The 20,864-nt window shown below is 41.6% G+C and overlaps 3 protein-coding genes across 5 annotated transcripts in view; 1 reads left to right on the plus strand and 2 right to left on the minus strand.

The window, feature by feature from the left end:
• Nucleotides 1-273: 273 nt before the first annotated feature.
• On the plus strand, nucleotides 274-3,173 carry LOC119019674 (cingulin-like protein 1). The gene has a single exon (XM_037098468.1). It carries the CDS (start codon nucleotides 430-432, stop codon nucleotides 2,479-2,481), a length of 2,052 nt encoding a protein of 683 aa, XP_036954363.1. The 5' UTR covers nucleotides 274-429; the 3' UTR covers nucleotides 2,482-3,173.
• A 504-nt stretch (nucleotides 3,174-3,677) lies between these two features.
• ubac1 (UBA domain containing 1) lies at nucleotides 3,678-13,478 on the minus strand. 2 transcript variants are annotated; one of them, XM_037098470.1, is made up of 10 exons: nucleotides 13,020-13,478; nucleotides 11,790-11,910; nucleotides 11,630-11,703; nucleotides 11,389-11,493; nucleotides 11,182-11,284; nucleotides 10,749-10,857; nucleotides 10,318-10,600; nucleotides 7,858-7,944; nucleotides 7,353-7,491; nucleotides 3,678-6,091 (listed from the first exon to the last, which is right to left on the minus strand). In XM_037098470.1, the coding sequence occupies exons 1-10, from the start codon at nucleotides 13,155-13,157 to the stop codon at nucleotides 5,976-5,978; spliced, it is 1,275 nt and encodes a 424-aa protein (XP_036954365.1). In that variant the 5' UTR covers nucleotides 13,158-13,478; the 3' UTR covers nucleotides 3,678-5,975. The 2 variants fall into 2 exon arrangements, with proteins under 2 accessions (XP_036954365.1, XP_036954364.1); XM_037098469.1 differs by having other exon boundaries at nucleotides 11,389-11,496; nucleotides 13,020-13,477.
• A 1,320-nt stretch (nucleotides 13,479-14,798) lies between these two features.
• The window catches only part of LOC119019490 (neurogenic locus notch homolog protein 1-like), a 42,969-nt gene continuing 36,903 nt past the window's right edge, over nucleotides 14,799-20,864 (minus strand). Inside the window, exons 30-34 of one of the 2 annotated variants that reach the window (XM_037098134.1) lie at nucleotides 20,662-20,824; nucleotides 19,026-19,324; nucleotides 17,961-18,108; nucleotides 17,735-17,832; nucleotides 14,799-17,624 (exon numbers count right to left, since the gene is read on the minus strand). In XM_037098134.1, the coding sequence (XP_036954029.1) occupies nucleotides 16,239-17,624; nucleotides 17,735-17,832; nucleotides 17,961-18,108; nucleotides 19,026-19,324; nucleotides 20,662-20,824 (2,094 nt within the window). In that variant the 3' untranslated portion in view covers nucleotides 14,799-16,238. Of the gene's footprint in view, nucleotides 17,625-17,734; nucleotides 17,833-17,960; nucleotides 18,109-19,025; nucleotides 19,325-20,661; nucleotides 20,828-20,864 lie in introns of both variants that reach the window. The other variant, XM_037098133.1, reaches the window with a different exon arrangement.

A 20,864-nucleotide genomic window follows, 5' to 3' on the forward strand; every position in this document is an offset into this window, starting at 1 on the left:
GTCACATATCTAATTTGGTATCTAGTCATGCAGACTATTTTGATTTTATGCGACTGGCTAAATGATACCAATACTATAAGCATGGCTGTAAACCACAGGGACAAAAGTTTTTTATTTTTTTTTTATTTTTTTTATTTGTTATTGTTTGTTTTTGTTGTCATGGAAACCTGCCCTATGAAATGGATTCTAGAATTCCACATTAGAATCAGAATGCCATCGCATAAACAAGCTGCTTTGATGTCATCATTCTCTATCACACACACTGGGGTAGGTAGGTAGGTAGGTTGGTTGGTTGGTTGGTTGGTTGGTTGGTTGGTAGGTTGGTAGGTGTTACACTTGTTACAAAACCAGGATTTATCCCAGCGACTTCTATTTCTACTCCTAAATCAGGTTATCATTGAGAGAAAGTCTTTTCTTCAAGATAAGGATATGGAGAAAAAAATACCAAATGGGGCTTCCTGCCTGGAGGTGTTGGTGGAGTCTCCATGGACTCCAAAGAAAAATATCTTTGGGAACGTTTGTCTTGGTGAAGAGATTGAGGAGGAGATTGAGGAGGAGATTGAGGAGATGGAAGATCAAATTGAGGAGGACATCAAAGAGGAAGTTCAGGAGCTTCCAGGAGAAGCTGGAAAGAAACTTGACGAGGCTGACAAGGAAATCATAGATGAGGACCAGGATCGGTCCTGTGTCTCCAGCAGTCAAAAATACTCCGACACGTTCCCCTCTTACACGTACGAAACATCTGTGCGATCAAAGGGGCCCTCTAGCTTACAGAAGGCACTGGAGGTGGAGAGAAAAACCAAAGATGCTCTTGAAGAAGCCTTGGAAAAGGCAGCATCAGCCAAAGCTCAACAGAGAGAAGCGCTGAAGATGGAGCAAAAAGAGAAAGACACTCTTGCAAAGAATCTGAAGAAGGTGAAGGCTGAAAAAGACACTCTTGCAAAGAGTCTGAAGAAGGTGCAAGCTGAAAAAGACAGTCTTCGTGTTGAACTTGGGTTCATGAAAACACAAGTCGCTGATTTGAAGAAGTCACAGAAGGAGCTCCAGCTAAGAAAAGCAAAGCTGAAACAAGAAAATGCAGAAAGCACAGCTGATCTGGAAAAGTACAAGACGGTGATTGAGAAGCTCCAGAGGGATCTGGAGGCGTCCTCTGGTCTGCACAAAGAAGCAGCAGAGCGTGACGCGGTCGAAATCAAGGCACTAAGAGAGAAAAGTCGGCAGAAAGATGATGAAATTGAATCCATGCGCTTCACTATTCAGAATCTCCAAAGCAGCGTTGAAGCCAAGGACAACGTTGTTTCCTCACTGCAAGGGACAGTTGACCAGTACGCTTCTGACCTCAGAGATGAGAGATCAAGAAATTGTGACCTCCAGAGGGACTGCGAGGCTGCTGTCTGCCAGCAGAAGAAGCAAGCAGAGGAACTGGACCTCCTGACTCAGAAAAACCGGCAACTGGCTTCTGACAACAAAGGGCTGCAAGATGAACTCAGGGCTGCCCTAAACAAGAGGCAGCTTGATCAAAAGCAGCTTCAGGAAGACGCAGAGGCTTGCAGCAGACTTGAAAAAGAGATTGAGAAGGAGAAGGCTCGCTACTCCAGAGCACATAAAAAGACACAAAAGCAAAAGCAAGAACTTCACGAGAAAACTCTGGCTTTGGAAAAGAGTCTGACTGCCGAAAAACATTTAAGATCTTCCCTGGAAACTGAGCAGGAGCGCTTTAAGCAGGCTTCAGTCGATTCTCTAGCAAACCTCACAAACCAGCTGAGGCAAGCATCTGTGCTGTCGGCGCATCTGGAATATGAAATGCAGACGCTGAAGATGGAGAACACAGATATCACAGCTAAATTGAGGGCAATGGAGACAGAATATGAGAGACTAAAATCCAAACACTTTTCTCTCTCTGAGCGCCATGAGGAGTTAATGTCGAAGAAAAATGAGACCATCTCTGAGAGTCAGTGTGCCAATGCTAAGCTTCAGTGCATAGTTGATGAACTCAAAGCAGGACAGTTAGACAGCAAGACAACACAGGTGGAACTCAGAAACGCCCTGAAACAGCAGAGGGCAAGTAACTTAGAGTTACAACAGAGAGTAGATCAGATTTCTTCTGCTCTGAAAGAAGAAAGGATCACCTGTGAGAAGCACCGTGTCGAGCTCAAGGCAGCTTTGACCAAACAGATTGAAACTCTGGAGGAAAAGCAGAAATTTGCCGCGGCCCTCCAGCAAACTCAGCACAGCTATTCCTGGCTTCAGGAACAACAGATGCAAAAGTCAAAGTTGCAGTCTGGACACACCGGTGACACCGATTTCAGGGTCCACCAACTGCAAACTTACCATGATGAGACCACAAGGGCTCTTCACCACCTGCAGAAGGAATACACTGATCTGGCGAGGACTCACAGTGATATTAATTCTGACTATCGTAAGCTGTTAAAAAGTCACACTCATCTCCAGATCAGATATGAGAGGCTCAGCAAAGAATAAGACCAGAGTTCAGGGCACAGTAGCTTGTCCCTGAACTCATGAGCCCTAACCCTTAACCATTGTGGGTTCTCTCCGGGTGCTCCGGCTTCCTCCCACAGTCAAAAGACATACCAAAAAAAGTAAGGTTAATCGGTTAGTCTAAACCTCAGGGTCAGGGGTGGGTGTTCAGGTACATTATCGTTATGATTTGATATTCCGTGACGACCACCGACTTCAACTACAGTGAAGTTTCTACAGACAGAAGCATGGCTGTGCCATGGGCACAATCTGCATCAACAATTTAATAGTTTATAATTTCTTCTGTTGGTGACATCGTAGGCTGAAGATTCTTATTTCCAGGTGCACCAGACTTAGTAGGCATTTTAGTTGAAATGCTACACAAAGTTAATTGGTCAGTGAGGTACACGAGGACAACAAATAGCTAAAAGTAGAGAAGGACGTTTCAACCACAAATATTCTGGAAAGGATTGAAACACCTCAGGCATTAAACAAAATCATCTCTTCTTAGTGCTTTATTTGTTGGCTTTTACCGGTAATATTTATGGTGCTATAGACTGTCATCAAGGCCAGCAGATCCTCTCACGCATTCTTCATCTCTCATAATTCAAACACTACTTGAGAGAATTGATTCAATTTGTGTCTGTGTAGATGGGCATTTGATTTAAAAAGTAAAAAACAAACAAACCCATAAATGTGTCAAGTTTATTCCATGTATCCGTATGCCCCGAGATCCAAAATTTATTTGAAAAGGCAACGTTTACTCCCTCAACGTAGGGTTGAGCTATTCACTCCCTTTTCATACACACGGTACTTTTTGCCTAGCAGCTACAGTGAAGATTTCAGTTGTAGCAAGACTCTAAATGACAACTTTTAGAATGAATTTAAATCTCATAGCTTCTGGAAACTTGTATAACATCAGATGACTGAATGGAGCCATTTTATGGTTTTCATTTACAGTCGCCAAATTTTAATTCCCTTCTGCTACATTATTTGGGCAAATATTGCACAGCTGTTCTGCTGTGAAGCTCCAGAAATGTGTCCTACACTATGGAACTTCACCCAACTTTTCATCGGCTTTAGATTTTTTTTTTTTCCCTGCATGAACCATTTTAGACATACAAAATACAACATTTATGTATGTCTAATATACAGTATGTGTGGAGGGGATCTTTAAAGAAAAACAAAGATTCCAAAGATTACAGCCACAAAAAATAACTTTAATGCAATAGTGATTTAGATGCCAGTCGCCGTGAGGCTGTTTGAATGAACAGACTGTGAAAGTATATTGCATAGGTTGTTAATCTGGGACAGTCCTGCATGGAAGCTGAGTAAAAACAATAACCAACAATTCTTCAGTGTTTTGTTCTGTTCCTGTTGATGGTTTGCCAAGACATGTTGTCTCCATTTTTTTGTGGACCTTTTATCTTTGAACATACAATCTCCCAACGTTTGTGTCAAAATGAAGAGTTTTGTCATGCATGCCGGTGCAAAGCATGGAGCTGGTGCGACAGCTGGTCTCTTGTGGCCATGATGAATGTCCACTACGGTTCAGAAAGTAAGCAGAGAGGCTACCAGCGAAGTGTGTGTCAATCCTCCTTCACCCAAGCATGTTGCACTACTTTAAACCACACTGTGACCTACCAGTTCATAAGCCATCTTGTTTAATGCTTTGTAAAAACATCTGAATCATTAAATTTTTTTTCACATTTGTAGATTAGCTCCGAGGTTTACTAAAAATGTTATAAATAAGAACAAGGTACGAGTTTGGCTTCGATATAAATAATGTAATAATACATAGTTCAAACAGACACTTCTCTCTAAAAACATTTAAATATTTTCAAATATTGCATTTATGAAACCATGTCTTGTGGTGTTCTTATTCATAAGCAAAGTTCTACACAGATTAGTTAAAGCCATTTTCAGATGCCAAACTAGAAAGGGGGTGAGCAGAGGTTTGCCATGACAACAGGTTTAGAAAAACAATCTCAGCCTCCCTGAGCAGAAAGTCACATCAATACCACATTTTCTTTTTAAATATTGGAAAAAAAAAACACTCAAAAGCTTGGCAAAACACACCACCCTCCATATTGTTTTTAACTCTCGGTACAACCAGGAGAGGCTATGTTAACCTTCTCGTAGCTGGAGATTTTAAGTACTCAATGCAAAGGCTAATATTGTGTAACACACAACCCATTTGCAGTTCACACATCTCTTAACACTCAAATCAAATATAATTCTTTACAGGTCAACAGAAGTCCTTGCTATTGCACAGAAGAACAGGGTTTTTTTCAATGGGTACAACTAATGACAAGGCAGGTAATATAGTGACATTTTGGTTTGGTTTGACAGCATAACTGTTCATTGCTCTCAAAAAAACAAACAAAAATAAGTCAACCAAAAGATCAACACTGGTTGCGCCTCAAATTCTATTATTCTTTTTTGTATATGAAGATGCTCGCACCTTCGCACTGGATCGGCATCTTCACCATTCAAAGTAAAGGTTGAAAAGGCAAACCCCTCTTGATTAGGCTCAGCTTCATTTAACATCCCACCACAGCCTCTTGAGACAATACAGAAACCCTTCTTTTAACTTCCTCAGTGCTGCAGTGAGTGATATTCATAGAGGTGAACAAGTGCTAAATGAGCGCAAGATGATAATATGACATTCAAGAGCACATTGACAACAAACACACAGGCCTAATATATAGTTTTCTTGTAAAAACATGACTAAGACACAAACAGTTTAGTGTACAGCTTTCGTCTAAAAAGGCAGAACGTCAAATAAATATTCTCGAAGTGGCTCCAGGACAAATGTTCCCCCTTTTAAACTGAGACTGACTTACAGTGACCTCACAGGCATGAATGGAGAGAGAGAGGTAAACGTGTCTGAAAGCATATTTTATCAATTAGCTAAACAAACACTCAACTTTGACCACCAGCCTCTCGACTACAAGCAGTTTCTTTTGATAAAAACAAGACAAAAGGGGGAAGAAATACAAGCCATGATACTGAATTCTTCCACATACTCATCACTGATGACAAACAAAACTGTAATTGATATTTAAATATTGCAAAACATACAAAAACAGTTTTCTTTGAAGTGTAAACATTAAATTGATATCTGATGTCGTTTTTGCACATGGAGAAATTATATAAAATAAATGATGTCTGTCATAACTATAAACTGTTCTCATTAAAATGTAAAAACAACATACTAAATCTCCATTTCTCATTTTTTATTATTATTACTGTAATAATAATGTTTCTGCTAACATCTGTTTTGTATAAGTGTTTTTACTGTACTGTTATAAATAGTTATATGTAGAACATCTTAATTCATAATTTTGACTCCACCGGCTTTGTCTTTACAAGGCAAAAACAATACTTCTGTCTCTGCCACTCATCCATACACACACACACGCACATATCCCAGTATAGTCAAACGCACACACAAGCTGCCACAGTCACACAGGGGGGAGGGTCACCAGGAGGCTCTATGTGCGATTGAGGGTCTGGAAGATTCTGGATATTTGGAGCATGACAGGGCCAGTCTCTGGGTCGTTCATCCACTGGGTGCTGTTGAGGGGATTCTCCAGCATGTCTTCAAACGCTGCACACACACACACACACACAATGCAAAAAATATATTCAATAAAAAACCAGAGGTGTGTAAAACATCTTCAAATATTACAAATTTTGCTTGCCTATTCTGTCAAGATAATTTAGACCACAGACTATTATGGTATCAGCCATAGGTTATGAACAACTGTTTAAAAGCTGCTAAAAATAAAGCAGAATACCCTGCTTTATTGACCATTTCACTCTAAATGGGCCGCTTCTTTACAAACTGAATTTCATGCTGTATTGAAGAAGACTTGAAACTAGTGATTGAGACCATGAACTCATTAGGCAACAGTTTATAAATCAAGTGAGAAGTAGGGCCATTTTCTCATAAGCTTAGATTCAATCAGACTTCTTTTTGAAACCAGTCAATTTGCCCCCATGCTGGCCACTGAAAAGAATACAGGTTTAAGGGACTGCACTGACTTCACCTGGAAACACTGCCCATCTATTTTACTGTCTATGGCCCAGACCATTCAACTGGAAAGGTGGAGATCTCAGTGTGTTATGGCATGATAGCAAAGCGGACAAACCACAGGAATTTGTGACTTTAGTATTAATTCAAAAGCTTAATTGCTATTAGATTCGTTGGCTGACTATGAACTCTTTAAGAAAGTAGTCTACTAAACTGAATAGCCTATGTCGATGCAAAAAACCCCCCAAAAAACAAATCAAACAAAAAAAAACAGTCAGTAATCGTGTTAACACATATGCACATCAGAAAATAAGGAAGAGCTCAAACAGAAGCGTGTTAAGACTGTATCCTCCTCTGAGTGAGAACCAAACCTGTGTGGTCATTGTCTTGTACTCAGCTACTCCACCATAACACAATACTCCAAAATGACCCTATTATTTGTCCTGTATGTATGTTGCTGTTGGTATAAGAGGTCTGGTTACATTGTGCTAACTTTTCTTGGTTTGTTTGCAAAAAGCCATTAGTAAAATACAATAATGCATTATTTTCTTTCCTTGGTCTGGATGAAAAGAACCATGCTACAGGTGCGAAAGCGCCCTCAGATATCACAAATATATCCAGTCTGTCAAGTTCATTGCACTTACTAAATCAGTTTCTTTTTTGATCTACTCACGTTCCCTCAGTCTACTTTAGCTTGTGAATTATTGTATAGAATGACACTGGAGCTGTGATAAGGTTGTAGAAAAGCACAACCATACTATCAAGTAGGCAAATATGAGAAAGACAGTTATTGTTATCATTCAGGCTAGAATTTTCCTGTTTTTCTAAACTCTACCTAGCAGAGTCTTGGGGTTGGTTAAGCCCAACTGGACTACTGGATTCTCCAGAATGGCTTGGAACAGCGGGCTGTTGGTGTCGATTCCTTTGTCCATATCTTCTGGAGAAGGTTTCCTGTCTCCCAGCAGCCACTCACACTGCAGGACGGAGAGAAACAGTGAGAAAAACCAAAATTCCCATCCCGTCTAAAAATCTTCGGGTCAGTGTCCACATTTCTTTTGGCACAGCACTGATTTTTATTTTTACTCTATTGATGAATGTCCAGTATTGTCAGGTTTTCAGTCATTTTATCTGGCCAAACATGGCCTATGTAAATGCCTGTCATCAGAAAACAGAAAGCGGAATGATTACGTCAAGTCAATAAAACTTCTTTAGCAAAGTTGTGCCACGCATATCAGACTCACTAGCAGGAAGATGATAAAGATAAGTCAGTAGCATCACAAACAGTTTTTAGTACTAGCTCTCTGCTTGCACACTCAGCTGTCTTGGATGTGTAAACCTACCGCAGCATCTTGTTGATTATTATTCACCCTCAGAGCATCAACCACCTCCTTTTCATCAAATCCCATCTCCATCAATGCAATGACAGCCTGCAAAAACAAAGAGATAGACTGAGTTGAGGTTGAGACCTTCTGTGTCCAATTACAACAACATACAACTACTCAAATGACAGTATGTTACAAAATTGAACTGCAGTGTAAGTGTTGCTTTAGAAGACTGAGTGTTAATAACCTTTCTGTTTTTGGAGATACTTAGAAGCAGCATTCCTGATATAATGTGTACCAGCGATTAACTCTAAATCAATAGTACTAGGAACATTATCCAGTAAAATGTCTGATAGTGTTGCTTAAATACTTTAAATGTTTAAGTACATAACAATATGCTCCAGTTTATAAACATGCAAACATATCAGTGGTTAAATCAAACCTTGTTTTTCCCCTTGGTCTTTATTAAAAATAGGTCAGTAAACACTGATACTGACTGATATTACAAAATGTATGTAATACACTTTTCAGCTTTATCGCCCCTTCTCGGTATATTGAGATCCACAGTCAGGGAAGTGAGAACAGTGCGACACACCTTCTCATTTAATGGTTTTTCCTTTATTTTCATGACTATTTACATTTGAGATTTTCACTGAAGGCATGAAAACTATGAACGAACATATATGGAATTATGTGGTAAACAAAAAAGTGTGAAAAAACTAAAAACTTTTTTTCATTTTGGATTCTTCAAAATAGCCACCATTTGCTTTGAGTACTGCTTTGCACACTCTTGGCATTCTCTCGATGAGCTTCATGAGGTCGTCACCTGAAATGGTTTTCCATCAGTCTTGAAGGAGTTCCCAGAGATGCTGAGCACTTGCTGGCCATTTTTCCTTCATTCTGCGGTCCATCTCATCCCAAACCATCTCGATTGGGTTTAGGTCAGGAGACTGTGGAGGCAAAGTCATCTGGTGCAGCACTCCATCACTCTCCTTCCTGGTCAAATAGCCCTTACACAGCCTGGTGGTGTGTTTGGGGTCATTGTCCTGTTGAAAAATAAATGATGGTCCAACTAAACGCAAACTGATTGGGATGGCATGTCGCTGCAGGATGCTGTGGTAGCCATGGTGGTTCATTATGCCTTCAATTTTGAATAAATCCCCAACTGTGTCACCAGCAAAGCACCCCCACACCATCACACCTCCTCCTCCATGCTTCACAGTGGGAACCATGCATGTAGAAACCATCGGTTCACCTTTTCTGTGTTGCACAAAGACACGGCGGGTGGAACCAAAGACCTCAAATTTGGACTCATCAGACGAGGCGCAGATTTCCACTGGTCTAATGTCCATGCCTTGTGTTTCTTGGCCCAAACAAACCTCTTCTCCTTGTTGCTTTTCCTTAGCAGTGGTTTTTTGGCAGCTATTTGACCATAAAGGCCAGATTCGTGCAGTCTCCTCTGAACAGTTGATGTAGAGATGTGTCTGCTACTAGAATTCTGTGTGGCATTCATCTGGGCTCTAATCTGAGTTGCTGTTAACTTGCCATTTCTGAGGCTGGTGACTCGGATGAACTTATCCTCAGCAGCAGAGGTGACTCTTGGTCTTTCTTTTCTGGGGCGGTCCTCATGTGAGCCAGTTTTGTCGTAGCACTGGAGTGGAATGCAACTGCACTCGGGGACACATTCAAAGTTTTTGCAATTTTCCAGATTGGCAGACCTTCAGTTCTTAAAGTAATGATGGACTGTTATCAAATAGGGCTGTCAGCTGTGTACCCACCTGACTTCTGCACAACACAACTGATGGTCACAACCCCATTAAAGGAAAGAAATTCCACAAATGAACCCTGACAAGGCACACCTGTGAAGTGAAAACCATTTCAGGTGACTACATCATGAAGGTCATTGTGAGAAGGCCAAGGGTTAACAGCGCTGTCAACAAAGCAAAGGGTGGCTACTTTGAGGAATCTAAAATATGAAACATATTTAGAGTTATTTCACACTTTTTTGTTTACTATATAATTCCATATATGTTCATTCATAGTTTTGATGCCTTCAGTGAGAAACTACAATGTTAACAGTCATGAAAATAAAGAAAATCATTAAAATGTAAGGTGCGTCCAAACTTTTTAGTGGTAGTGTGTACAGAGGACCGGGTAAAGAAATTTGATTCTCCCTTCAATGATGTTGTCTCACTACAGGAAAGACAATAATCGTTTATTGATTTTATGATATGGTAATTTTGTAAGACCCAGCTTTTAAGACTGTTTTAAAAGCAGCAAGTAGTCACTGCATCAAGATGCATCGACTATCTCTATATAAATGCATTGTAGCACTCTGTATTGGATTAGAAACTTGAGGTGAGGCCAACTACAGTCATTATATGTAAGTGCAACCCTGCCCTCTACCAAGCAAGTGTAAGAAAAGAAAGTTATAGCCAAAGTGCTGTATAAACGATCCAAGTGAATAAAGTCACCCACTCTTGAGTCCGGTCTGAACTCCCGTTTCCTGCGGATCCTCTTGAAGATCTCTGTGAGCTCGTCCTGCCTGCTGCTCTCGTCTGTGCTCGACTGGCTGGAGAGGCTGCGGAGAAGGTTAGGGCCAGAGGCCGCGGCCGAGGCTGAAGCTGAGGCTGAGGGGCCTGGTGTGGCAGCTGCTGTGGCTCCTGCTGCTCCGGAAGAGTCTTGGCCAGGCAGCGGTGCATCTACAGTGGGGTCGTCTACGTGCTCAATGAGCCACTCCATTGCCTGTGTCACTGACATGCTGCAGGAAACAAAAGGATGAGATGCGAAAAAACATTCTAGGATGTTTACACTACAGCTGATTTGACAATGGATAAACGCTGCAGACATATTACGAAATCTTTGTCTCATGCTGTGAGCGAGTTGTTATTAAACCAAATCAGACGTACTGGTTCAGTCTAAGAGCTTTGATGGCTCTGCTCTCGGGGAAGCCCATCTCTGTGAGCTGCTGAAGGGCCGTTTCATCCACCCGATCCTCTTCATCTTCATCCAACATCGCTAAAAGACAGAAAAACACTAAGAGATCTGAGAACAGAAAGCTAAGGTTTGGGCGGATAAGAGCAGATATCAAAATATCACTCAGACGCATTGAGTTCAAACGCAAAACTAAATAGTGCATTAAGTTAGAAGATACAATATCTCACATCTCATTTTGTCAGGGTTTTACTCTTAAATACACTCCTTCATTCATTTAGACAAGAAAAACATCTTCTCCCTCTTCATCATTAAAAAAGTCGGATATATTCATTTACCATCTTAACATTCAGAACTGTAGGACAGTTGATATAGATTTGGATTTTTTTAAGGGATTGTAAGCTTTACCATTGGCCTTTTTAAAGAGTTCAACAGCATCAGGGTTCAAGGCAAGAAGCTTCTGGGCAACTTCAATGAGAGAAACCAGGATTTTTCTTAGCTCTGTCTGAAACTGGAACACAAAGAAAATGCATAACATCTTTAATACATTATCAAGTTTTGAATGATTTAAACTGTTTTAATAATTCTTATTCACAGAATCTGCATAAACCTTACATCTCTAATGTTATGCTGTGTAACGGTGCGGTCAGTGTGACGCGTGGAGAGGCTGGCGGTGGCTTTCAAAATTGCTTCTTTGTCTGGGGCCTTGTTATCTTGCTTCTTCTGTGACGAACGGGATAATGAAAAAGAAGAGATCAAGATAAGAACACCACATCTCGGATGTTCCGCAGATTTTAATCGTAATGAGGAAGGAATGCTTGCAATTTTAATGAAACCAAACATCAATGACGCTCACCTTTTCTTCCGAAGTAACGTCTGCCATCTTTGGAAGGGTCGGTGGTGGTCTTTTCTTAATGAGCAGCAAAACTTCTGTAACACATACAAAACACGGTCAGTTCATGGAACACAGTGTAGGATTATCGTAATCTCAAAAGGAATCAAATAGTGCTACATACCTTTATCTTTGAGATTTTCATCAGCGACAGTTTTAGTGTCAGTGAGGACTCTCTCTGTAGCAGCATGTATAAGCTTATGGTGGGTAAGCGTTTTGGGGTCTTCTAGACCTCCGTGCACATACTGTAAACAAAGCAGAATGGAAAGCATCTCAGAAAGAAGCAGCCAGGGGGGATGCGAGTATTGAGTGTTTTCATCATCATGTAAATGCTAATTCTTTTTCCAACTACTATTCAGCCCAAATGTTAAACAGCAGTGACACTGACCAACGGTGCAAGACTGTAAGTACTACATTTGAGAATTATCATAACAGACAAGTGGCATATTCTCACATTAAAGATGACAGAACAAAAGTATTGGCTGCAAGTACATTTTTTTTTCTTTGTTGATCATAGTTTTCTAGATTCCTCAATTAACTGTTGGGTGTATTACATGTCAGATAATGTGGAAAATGTGAATAGCGTTTCCCAAAGCCCAGGTGACATCCCTAATGTCTAGACAATTAATTGAGTAACCCTTGCACTTCTAACTTTGGAGAATCCATTTATTGTTGAAGTCAAATATCAAGCTCTGAGAATCTGCTGCTTCTCTATTCACCCTATCACTGTGAAATAAAAACCCTTTGCTCGGACAAAAACAGACGATTGGAAACTGGTAAACTGTAACAGGCAGGTTTTAATATTCTATTTTTCTGAATGTTTTATGGACTAACCTATTACTTTATAAGACAGTAAATCAACTAGTTGAGTTGGCATAGAAACATTCAGGAGTAGAACATAATAAAATGTGATACACTGAGACTTCAGCTTTTATCACTATGTCTGTGCCAATGTGTTGATGTTACACATAACATGTAACTGACTCTTTGCATATCCCTAGCTGACATCAGAAGCAAACATTAGACTACCACTGGAGCTCAAGGTATAGAAGCCATAGATGGAGAAGCGAGATGGGCTGTGTAATAATAGACGGCCAGCAAAGCAGTAAAGCTCTGTGGCTTGCCACAGGGCACAGAAAAAAGGGGCATAGTCGGTCTGTTAGCTAGCTTGAGAGGGGTAGCCAACCTGCTAAATTATAAATAGCAGAGTCTACCCAGTTGCTATAAATACAAAGCCAGTGACACTGACACTGACAGTTTACACAGAGGGCATGGTGGACTTCAAACACCCCAGGCAGAGGAGTGACAGGACAGAAAAAGCAACAAGGGAGACACAAACAAGCCCCAAACCTACATGTTTCAAGCACTTCTCTTTTAGTTTTTCAACAGTGGTGTCTTCCGTGACCTCCTCCAACCACTCCGTGCCGTCCATGGTGCAGATGTGGATTTTCAACACTTTCCCGGCGAATATCTTCTCCTCCTGGACGAACATAGCTGCAGCCTTGACAGTAAAGAGTACCAGTCCAGTGACGTTAGCTAGCAGCAGTTGCTATGTGCTCCTGGCAAGCTAGCGTGCTAACGTTAGCACCCAGCTAGCCGTCGTTCTGTAAATCCGCCGACAACAGGGCAAGAGCAGGCGCCGATTAGCTGAGGACCATTTTCGGGTTCCACTGCAGGTTTGCGGTGCGGAGGCAAGCGGTTGGTTCTGTGACCACCAAGTTGTTTATAATTCCCAGCGAGCGGACAGGCAGCCAGCCAGCGAGTACCCTATTTTTACTGTAATGTTTGAACTATGAACTTCAACGATGCTACTCCCGCTGCATCATGGGAGTCGTAGTTCTTGTGAGTTAACGGTCCAGAAAACTCACCACATCTTTAATAACACACTGACAACTGCAACGAAACTGTGCAATGTCAGCATGCACGATATTGTCATAAAGGGGCACTAAGAAGTTTTGACAAAGAAATTAAAACACAGAATTTTAATATTCATTATCTTAATGAAGTAATAACACAATAACTGTTTGAAGCTGCAAAGGTGGCAGGGTCTGCCATAAGTATACAAAGTAAAACAGTACGAAATTGTGTCGTACTTTAAGGTCAGTTTGTTTATTCAGTTTATTTAGACAGCTTGTTAAGGCATCAAAAACTAAATAAGTCAATGAAGATCTTTCTCTTTCAATTAAAATTTTGTCCCCACAGCAACATAGAGCACCTTTAATCTGCAATATGCAAGGCAAAACCTGCATTTGACCAGAGCTCTTGGGCTGTCAAGTAATTTGTGCTAAGTGAAAATTTGTTTTGAATGAATCTGACAGTGTTTTTCTCAGTTACTCAGCAATTTGGTCTAAAAATGTCTTGAAACTGTGAACATTGTCTATCACAAGATGACTACTTCAGATGTCTCATGTGGTCCCAGTAGCATTGCATAAACCTGAAGATATTCAGTTTATAATGATATAAAAGAAATAAATACAGAAATCTTCACAATTAAGATCCTAGATGCAGAAGATTCTGGTCCTTTGCGAGGAACAAAATGGTAAATTAGTGGGTTTCAGAGATCTTCAATTAATTACCTGATCTTGAGGCAATATATTGAAGAGAACCCCTATGTCAAAACAGCATCAGTTTTGTGTTCACTCATCGCATAGCTTATGTGTTCAATCAAATGACCACTGTGCAATGTGTAGAAAGTCTGTACAAGTTGCTCAGAAACTGTTAGGAACTGAAGAATATTTGAGACCAGTACCTCATTTTTGTCCCTGGGCACGTTAATTCCTCCACAAATCATGCAAACATTGTTTTGTTTAGTTTTGTCCTGTTTTTTCAAGCTGCAGAAATGATACACCTCTGTAGTCAAGTGCATTATGCTATTCAAAGGTAGCAATTACCACCACTAGAGGGAGACAGACTCTTCAGTATATGAAGAAAAAGGTCACTTTTATTTTTAAATTTAAAATAGCATATTAAAAATTACTTTAATTATTTTTTATCCGGAACTATCAAAGGAATGTTGTATCGCACTAGATCTATCATTATTGAGCCAATCCCATTGTTTCATGCAGTGTTTTGAAGAGATACTGACCATTAAAGATCTTCAGCTGTAATTTAAAGGAATAAAAGACAGTTCTCATAAGTTCAAGACACACAGGTGTCCTTTATTATGACAAGAAACATTTTTACAGATTGAAAATGAAAAGGGGAGATACATTTCTTGCAAATTATAACTTTATGAAAGGAAAGAAACATATTGCAGTTATTACAATTTCACTACAACCTAATATTTTTTTTTAAGTTATAACATTTTGCAAACTATACCGGGGAGCGTCTCACAAAGCATCAAAGTGGACACAGCTGAGAACTACAGTCCAAATGTAACCAAACATTTTATAATATGCACAAATTGTTGCCTCAGTGGATTCTTATGTGTAACAGAACAGTAAATAAATATGAATTTATAAAACCTCAATATTTATGTATTTTCCCTTTTTATGAGAAAAATGCCTCCTAACAATATATTGTATCTATTCGTATATAGTTCAAATTTTATTTATGCATAAGGGACAGTAAAATACAAAATATATATTCTGTTCTGTTTGACATTTTAGAGGCTGTTGACTGGTGCGAGACCTATCAAAATTGCATGCTTAAGACATCAGATTTCTTAAACAAAATCTTGCTTACGAGGGAAATGCATAACATATTTACAAAAGGAAGAACACAGCCATAGGCTCAAACTAATAGGAGGGAGAGGGGACATGAAGTTTCCTTTTCCCTCTAGACAACAACATACACTGTGGCCGATGGGCCAGTTCTCCAACAGCACAGGACTAACAGATACTCAAGCCTGCCTTAACCGCCAATCTCCAAGATGGCTGTATACTGTACAACATATCACATCTCCACCACATACTCTATACGAAGGCAGTCAAATCTAGAGGCACAACATAATGTTGTTCCATTGACTCAAGACATCTAGTGAGAACAATCGCAGGATATTTAAACAGGGGAAAACTGTGGAAAAACAGCTGTTTTCATGTGTTATCACCAACTGACTAGAATATTTCTCACACTTAAAACAAACTGAAGCAACACTGAAACTTAGGTGTGCTCCATAAAATGCCCCTCGATCACGAGTTTATTTATAAACAAGATTATACAAAAAGAAATAACAAAATATAAACAAAGATTGAGAAATCATATGAAAAAAGGCAAATACTAAAAGTCTTTAAAGAAATAAATACCCAGTGTGTATGCTGAGGCTTCACTGCAGAAAAGAAATACTAAAAGAAAAGAGTCTTTCTAAAGGACTCTCTCTGTCCTGCGTACGACCCGGCACCATGGATCCCCGAAATTTCTGTAAGCAGGCAATGCGTATAAATAAGGCATTAATAAATAAAAAAAGAATGGATGAAACACAGGTGTTGCTGTTAGTATAAAAGCGTATAAAAAAAGTCCTATTAAATCTTGTTTACAGCTTTGCCCTTTTTCTGTTTTTTTTCCACAAAGAGTGCTTTCTTTTTTTTATAAAAAAATATACAGCAGCTCATCTGGGCGTGAAGATACAAGCTTTTTATTTAAACTGTTCAGGTATATGTCCGATCTGAGACTGCATGCTCGTCGGTGGACTTGAAATGCCCTCTGACCAGTCGGACATGTTGGAATGAGGAGACGAGCTGGACCACTGATCGGGGGAGCCGGGGGAGGGGGTCAGAAAGGGGTGGTCGGGCACCTGAACCTGATGGTTTGGGGTGTTGTCCATGGGGCCCGAGTAGCTGTGCTGGGAGGGCGGTGTGAGGAACTGAGTGCTGGGCATTGATTGGTTGATGGTGGAGGTCATTATCTGGGTCTCCTGCGGCAAGATGGTGTGGATGGGCATGCTGGAGTTGCCCGTGCCCTGCTGGAGCTCCGGGGAACCGAGCTCCCCGCTGATGAAGCTCTGGCTGTTGGTCGTGTTTGAGTTCTGGTGCTGCAGCTGGATGCTCTGTTGTTGCTGCTGCTGCTGCTGCTGCTGTTGGAGCTGCTGCAGGTTCTGCATCTGCTGCATCTGCTGACTCTGCTGCTGCATGATGTGGGGCTGCGGACCCAGTCTGGCGCTCTGGATCCCCTGGTAGTTCATCATCTGAGACAGGCTGGTTGTGGGGTGGCCGTTGTGGAGGGAGGTCATCAACCCGTGCTGCCCTGCCTGGTGCAGACTGCCCTGACCGCCTGGAGCTCCCCTCAGGGGGTTGAACTGGCCTGGCTGGCTCATGCTGCCATGCATCCTCGACAGCCAATCACACTGGCCGTTCATACCGCCCTGGCCGCCTGCGCCAGACACGGGCAGATGGGTGAGACGTGGAGGCAGCGGGTCAAACTGCATTCGAGCCAGCTCCTGCTTGTTTGGCATCACCATGTGGTTCACAGCGAGGTGTGGGTCAGACATACCCTGCAGATGGTTCAGGGCTACAGATGGTGACTGCTGGAAGGGTGAGGTCATCATGGGCGGCGAGGCCACATCAGAGACATATCCATGAGGAGACTCTAAAGAGTCAACTGGTGACAGAACAGCCGAGCTGTCCAGGAGGTTCCCAGACTTCCCGTCCTGTGAGTTCTTCTTCTTCACCTTCATGTCTTTGCCATCTTTACAGCCGATGCCCTTAGCGCTGGGCTTGCGTGCCTTTTTGCCCTGGCCTTGACCTTGAGGCTGGGGCTGCTTCATGCCGCTCAGGTAGCCGTTGGGTGAGCAGATAGGGGGCGACAACGTCGTGCTTAGCGACCCTCCGTGCATGTGTGGACTTCGCACCAGATTGTACTCGTCCATCAGCCGCACAATGTCGTGATGCATTCTCTCCTGCGCAATGTCTCTGGGTAGCCGGTCCATGTGGTCGGTTATTTCTCTGTTTGCAAAGTGGTCCAGTAAGACCTTGGCAGTCTCATAGCTTCCTTCCCTGGCAGCCAAGAATAGAGGGGTTTCCTCCTGAGGCAGACAGAGAGGAGACAACATGTGATGAGATTCACGTAGCGGAAAGATGTTTCACTATTGTTTGTACAGAACTAAGAGGATGGGACGGACTGTTTGTTTTTTACCTTGTTGTTTTGCATGTCCTTGTTGGCACCATTCTTTAGAAGCACAATTGCAGCTTCCACGTTATTTACAGCCGCAGCCCAGTGTAGAGCCGATTTACCTGAAGAGACACAAACAGGGCGATTAGATCTGAAGTGTTGTTTTGAGTCAACATTTGAGTAAATGGAGCCGTAAAAACATAATGTTTTTTTTAGGCTCATATCAATGGCAGAAAACAGTGAAATTTACCGAAATCATCGATTGCATTGACGTCAGCGTGACAGTTGATGAGCTCCTCCACCATGCCCTCCACCGCTAGTCTGGCAGCCAGGATCAGGGGTGTGGTGCCATCATGCATGCGGGCATCCAAGTCCGTGGCACGGTTCCTTATCAGAATCTACAGAAACATACAGAAACTGGTTAATCATTTTGGCTTAAACATAACTTCATTTATCCTTCAAGGGCTGATTTTTAATACATGTAAAATGTATCGATATTTTGATAACGATATTCATTAAATGAACATAAATATCATTTTGTACTGCTGTGCACAGCATTGCAGTGACAACACAGTTTCTTGAATCTTTCTTTTCTTCATTGGAAAGTATTGACTCCTTGATATTTTTCTTGACCACGAGTTTAAAAGCAATACAATACTTGATAGTGTATGTGATGTATGTTTTTGCAATTAAAAAGTCAGTCGAGACATTTGAAATGATCATTTCATAAATCCATTTCATAGATTAAACAGATCTACAATTACAATTTTCACCCCGAGGGGGCACAGAAAATACTGTTGTTACAAATGTGTTGTTTGTGTTCAGTGACGTTTATTTTATCACCTACAAATGACGAAGTACAACCGCACATAGGTTGTTAATTTAAGATAAAAGGAATAACTTATACCAGTGTGTGTGCCTATAGAACATTTATTCATGCTGTGGTATCAAAAAGAACAATTAAGTACTGTTTTTTGTACTAGCATTGTATTGAAAAATAAAAAAATCTGGTATTGTGGAAACGTAAGTATACAGATTATTTGAAAGCTACAATTTTAGGGTTGCCATTAATGACTGACTGTGAATTGAACAATTTATTGAGTCCATAAATTGTCAAGAAATAGTAAAAAAAAAAATAAAATAAAAAAAAATCAGTGTCCCACAGCTTGAAGTGACTTCTTCAAATTGTCAAATTCTGACATTTGAGAAGAAGGAATTCTGCCTTAATAAATCAATTAAATGGACAAATCCCTAGTTTCAGTAAAACCTTAACTAAACCACCTGATAATAGTAGTTTTGGCATGTGAGGACCCACCTGGAACACGCCCTGGGCATCAGCTGCCACAGCAGCATGCAGCGGCGTCCTGCCCATGTTGTCCTGGATGTTGGCGTCAGCGCTGGCCTCCAGCAGGCGTTTGGCGGCGTCAGATCGAGCGTAGCGGGCGGCCAGGTGAAGAGCGGTTTCACCTGTGCGGTCGGTCTGGTTGTGAAGGTTTGCGCCCTGGTAGATGAAGTCATTGATCACGTTAGCAGAGGCGTCCTCCTCTTCCTCGCTGTTGCCCGTTTCTAGACCTCCCCCGCTGCAGGACGCGATCATCAGCGGCGTGAATCCATCTGGACAGAGGAGGGGAGGGGTTTATGAGAGAAGGTAACAGACTGCATGGCCAGCACAGCATAGGGCCAGTGGCTCCTGCTGCAAAAAAGATAGGAGGCTGCACTTCAAAGCAGCAGGCAGATCAAAACAAAGCAACAAACAAATCGAATGTGGATTTGACACTTTTGCCTGGGTTGAATCGTTACAGCTCCCTCCTTTCGATAATGGATTCTGATCAAGGCCCCGGCGCAGAAGAAGCTTCAGAAGGAAGGCGAAGCTGGGGGGATAGAGGCCGGGGCTCGCTAAAGCTAGGCTGCAGCGAAAACGAAGCATTAATATCTAACTGTGAGAGGCAGCTCAGTCAGTCTTCTTGAATAGGTTTTCTCCTCTTCAAAAGGATAGCAAGCCCCAGATCTCGCAGATTTGGTCGATTCAAGTGCATCGATCCGCGACGGGGGGAAAAAGTGTGCTCTCAAGTTGTTAACCCTGTTACTTTGATTTCTCGTGGCTTTTCTTCAGGGAGTTTGGCACTTACTACAAAATTGGGTTTTTGCATTTGATGCCTTCATTGTTTTTATAATGAGGAATAGAAAATAAAGAACACAGAGGCCCATTAGTGGTCAAATGATTAATCTGATCAGGAATCAGTGTTTCCCCCCAGGCGCCCGGCTTCCAGCTGGCTGCTTTGAAGAAGATCCTCTACCCTGAGGACATGGGGCTTTAGAAACTCCTACATGCGCGATTACACACACACACACACACACACACTAGAAATGTGAAACGCTCACTCAGAAAAGGCATGAATCAATCCAGACACACATGCAAACACTAGAAAGGTGAAATGTGTGACTCAAGTCACACCCACACACCAACACGCACACACCCGCCACCTTCAAAACGTTGAGTCGATCTGCTGAATCTGTCATTCCCAACCTTTTAAAGCTTGTGAGCCCTTAAAATTCTTAAAAAGTTACGGTATTACTGTGCACATCAGCAGTGAGTGCACTTTCGCTATTTCATAATTGAAACACTTTTAGAGGTGTGAGGAAAGAAAACCATCTAATGTGTCACAAGAAAAAAATAATTAGAGGAAAGTCAGAAGTAATGGAGCAAAAGTAATCTAGTTATTCCTTTTTTTCTCATTATACTGTCTTCACAAAACTGATTCTATATATATTTCCAGATGAAACAATTACATTTCATATTTTTGTAAAAAAAAAAAAAAAATGCGTATTGTTCCTTATAAAGAAAACCAAGTCATCCAGAATAAAAAGCGATGAAAATCTGCTGATTCTGCTCACACGCATTGGTTCAGAGCTCACTTAAGGCAACAGTAAGTAAGTGATCAGTCACCCACCTGGTCCCCGGACATTGACATCCATGCAGTCGTTCTCAATCTCGCCCTGAGGGGGAGTGGGAGCAATGGAGGGGATGCGCAGGTCGGCGGCGTCCAGGTGCTGCTGGGTCCACTGGCGGTGGTCCGTCTGGTCGTCTCCCTCCAGTATCGCCTGCTCGTCAAACTGCTACAGCAGGGACAGCAAGAAGTGAGAAGACTCAAAC

This window comes from Acanthopagrus latus, chromosome 5 (assembly GCF_904848185.1).
Source record: "Acanthopagrus latus isolate v.2019 chromosome 5, fAcaLat1.1, whole genome shotgun sequence".
NCBI classification, from domain to species: Eukaryota; Metazoa; Chordata; class Actinopteri; order Spariformes; family Sparidae; genus Acanthopagrus; species Acanthopagrus latus.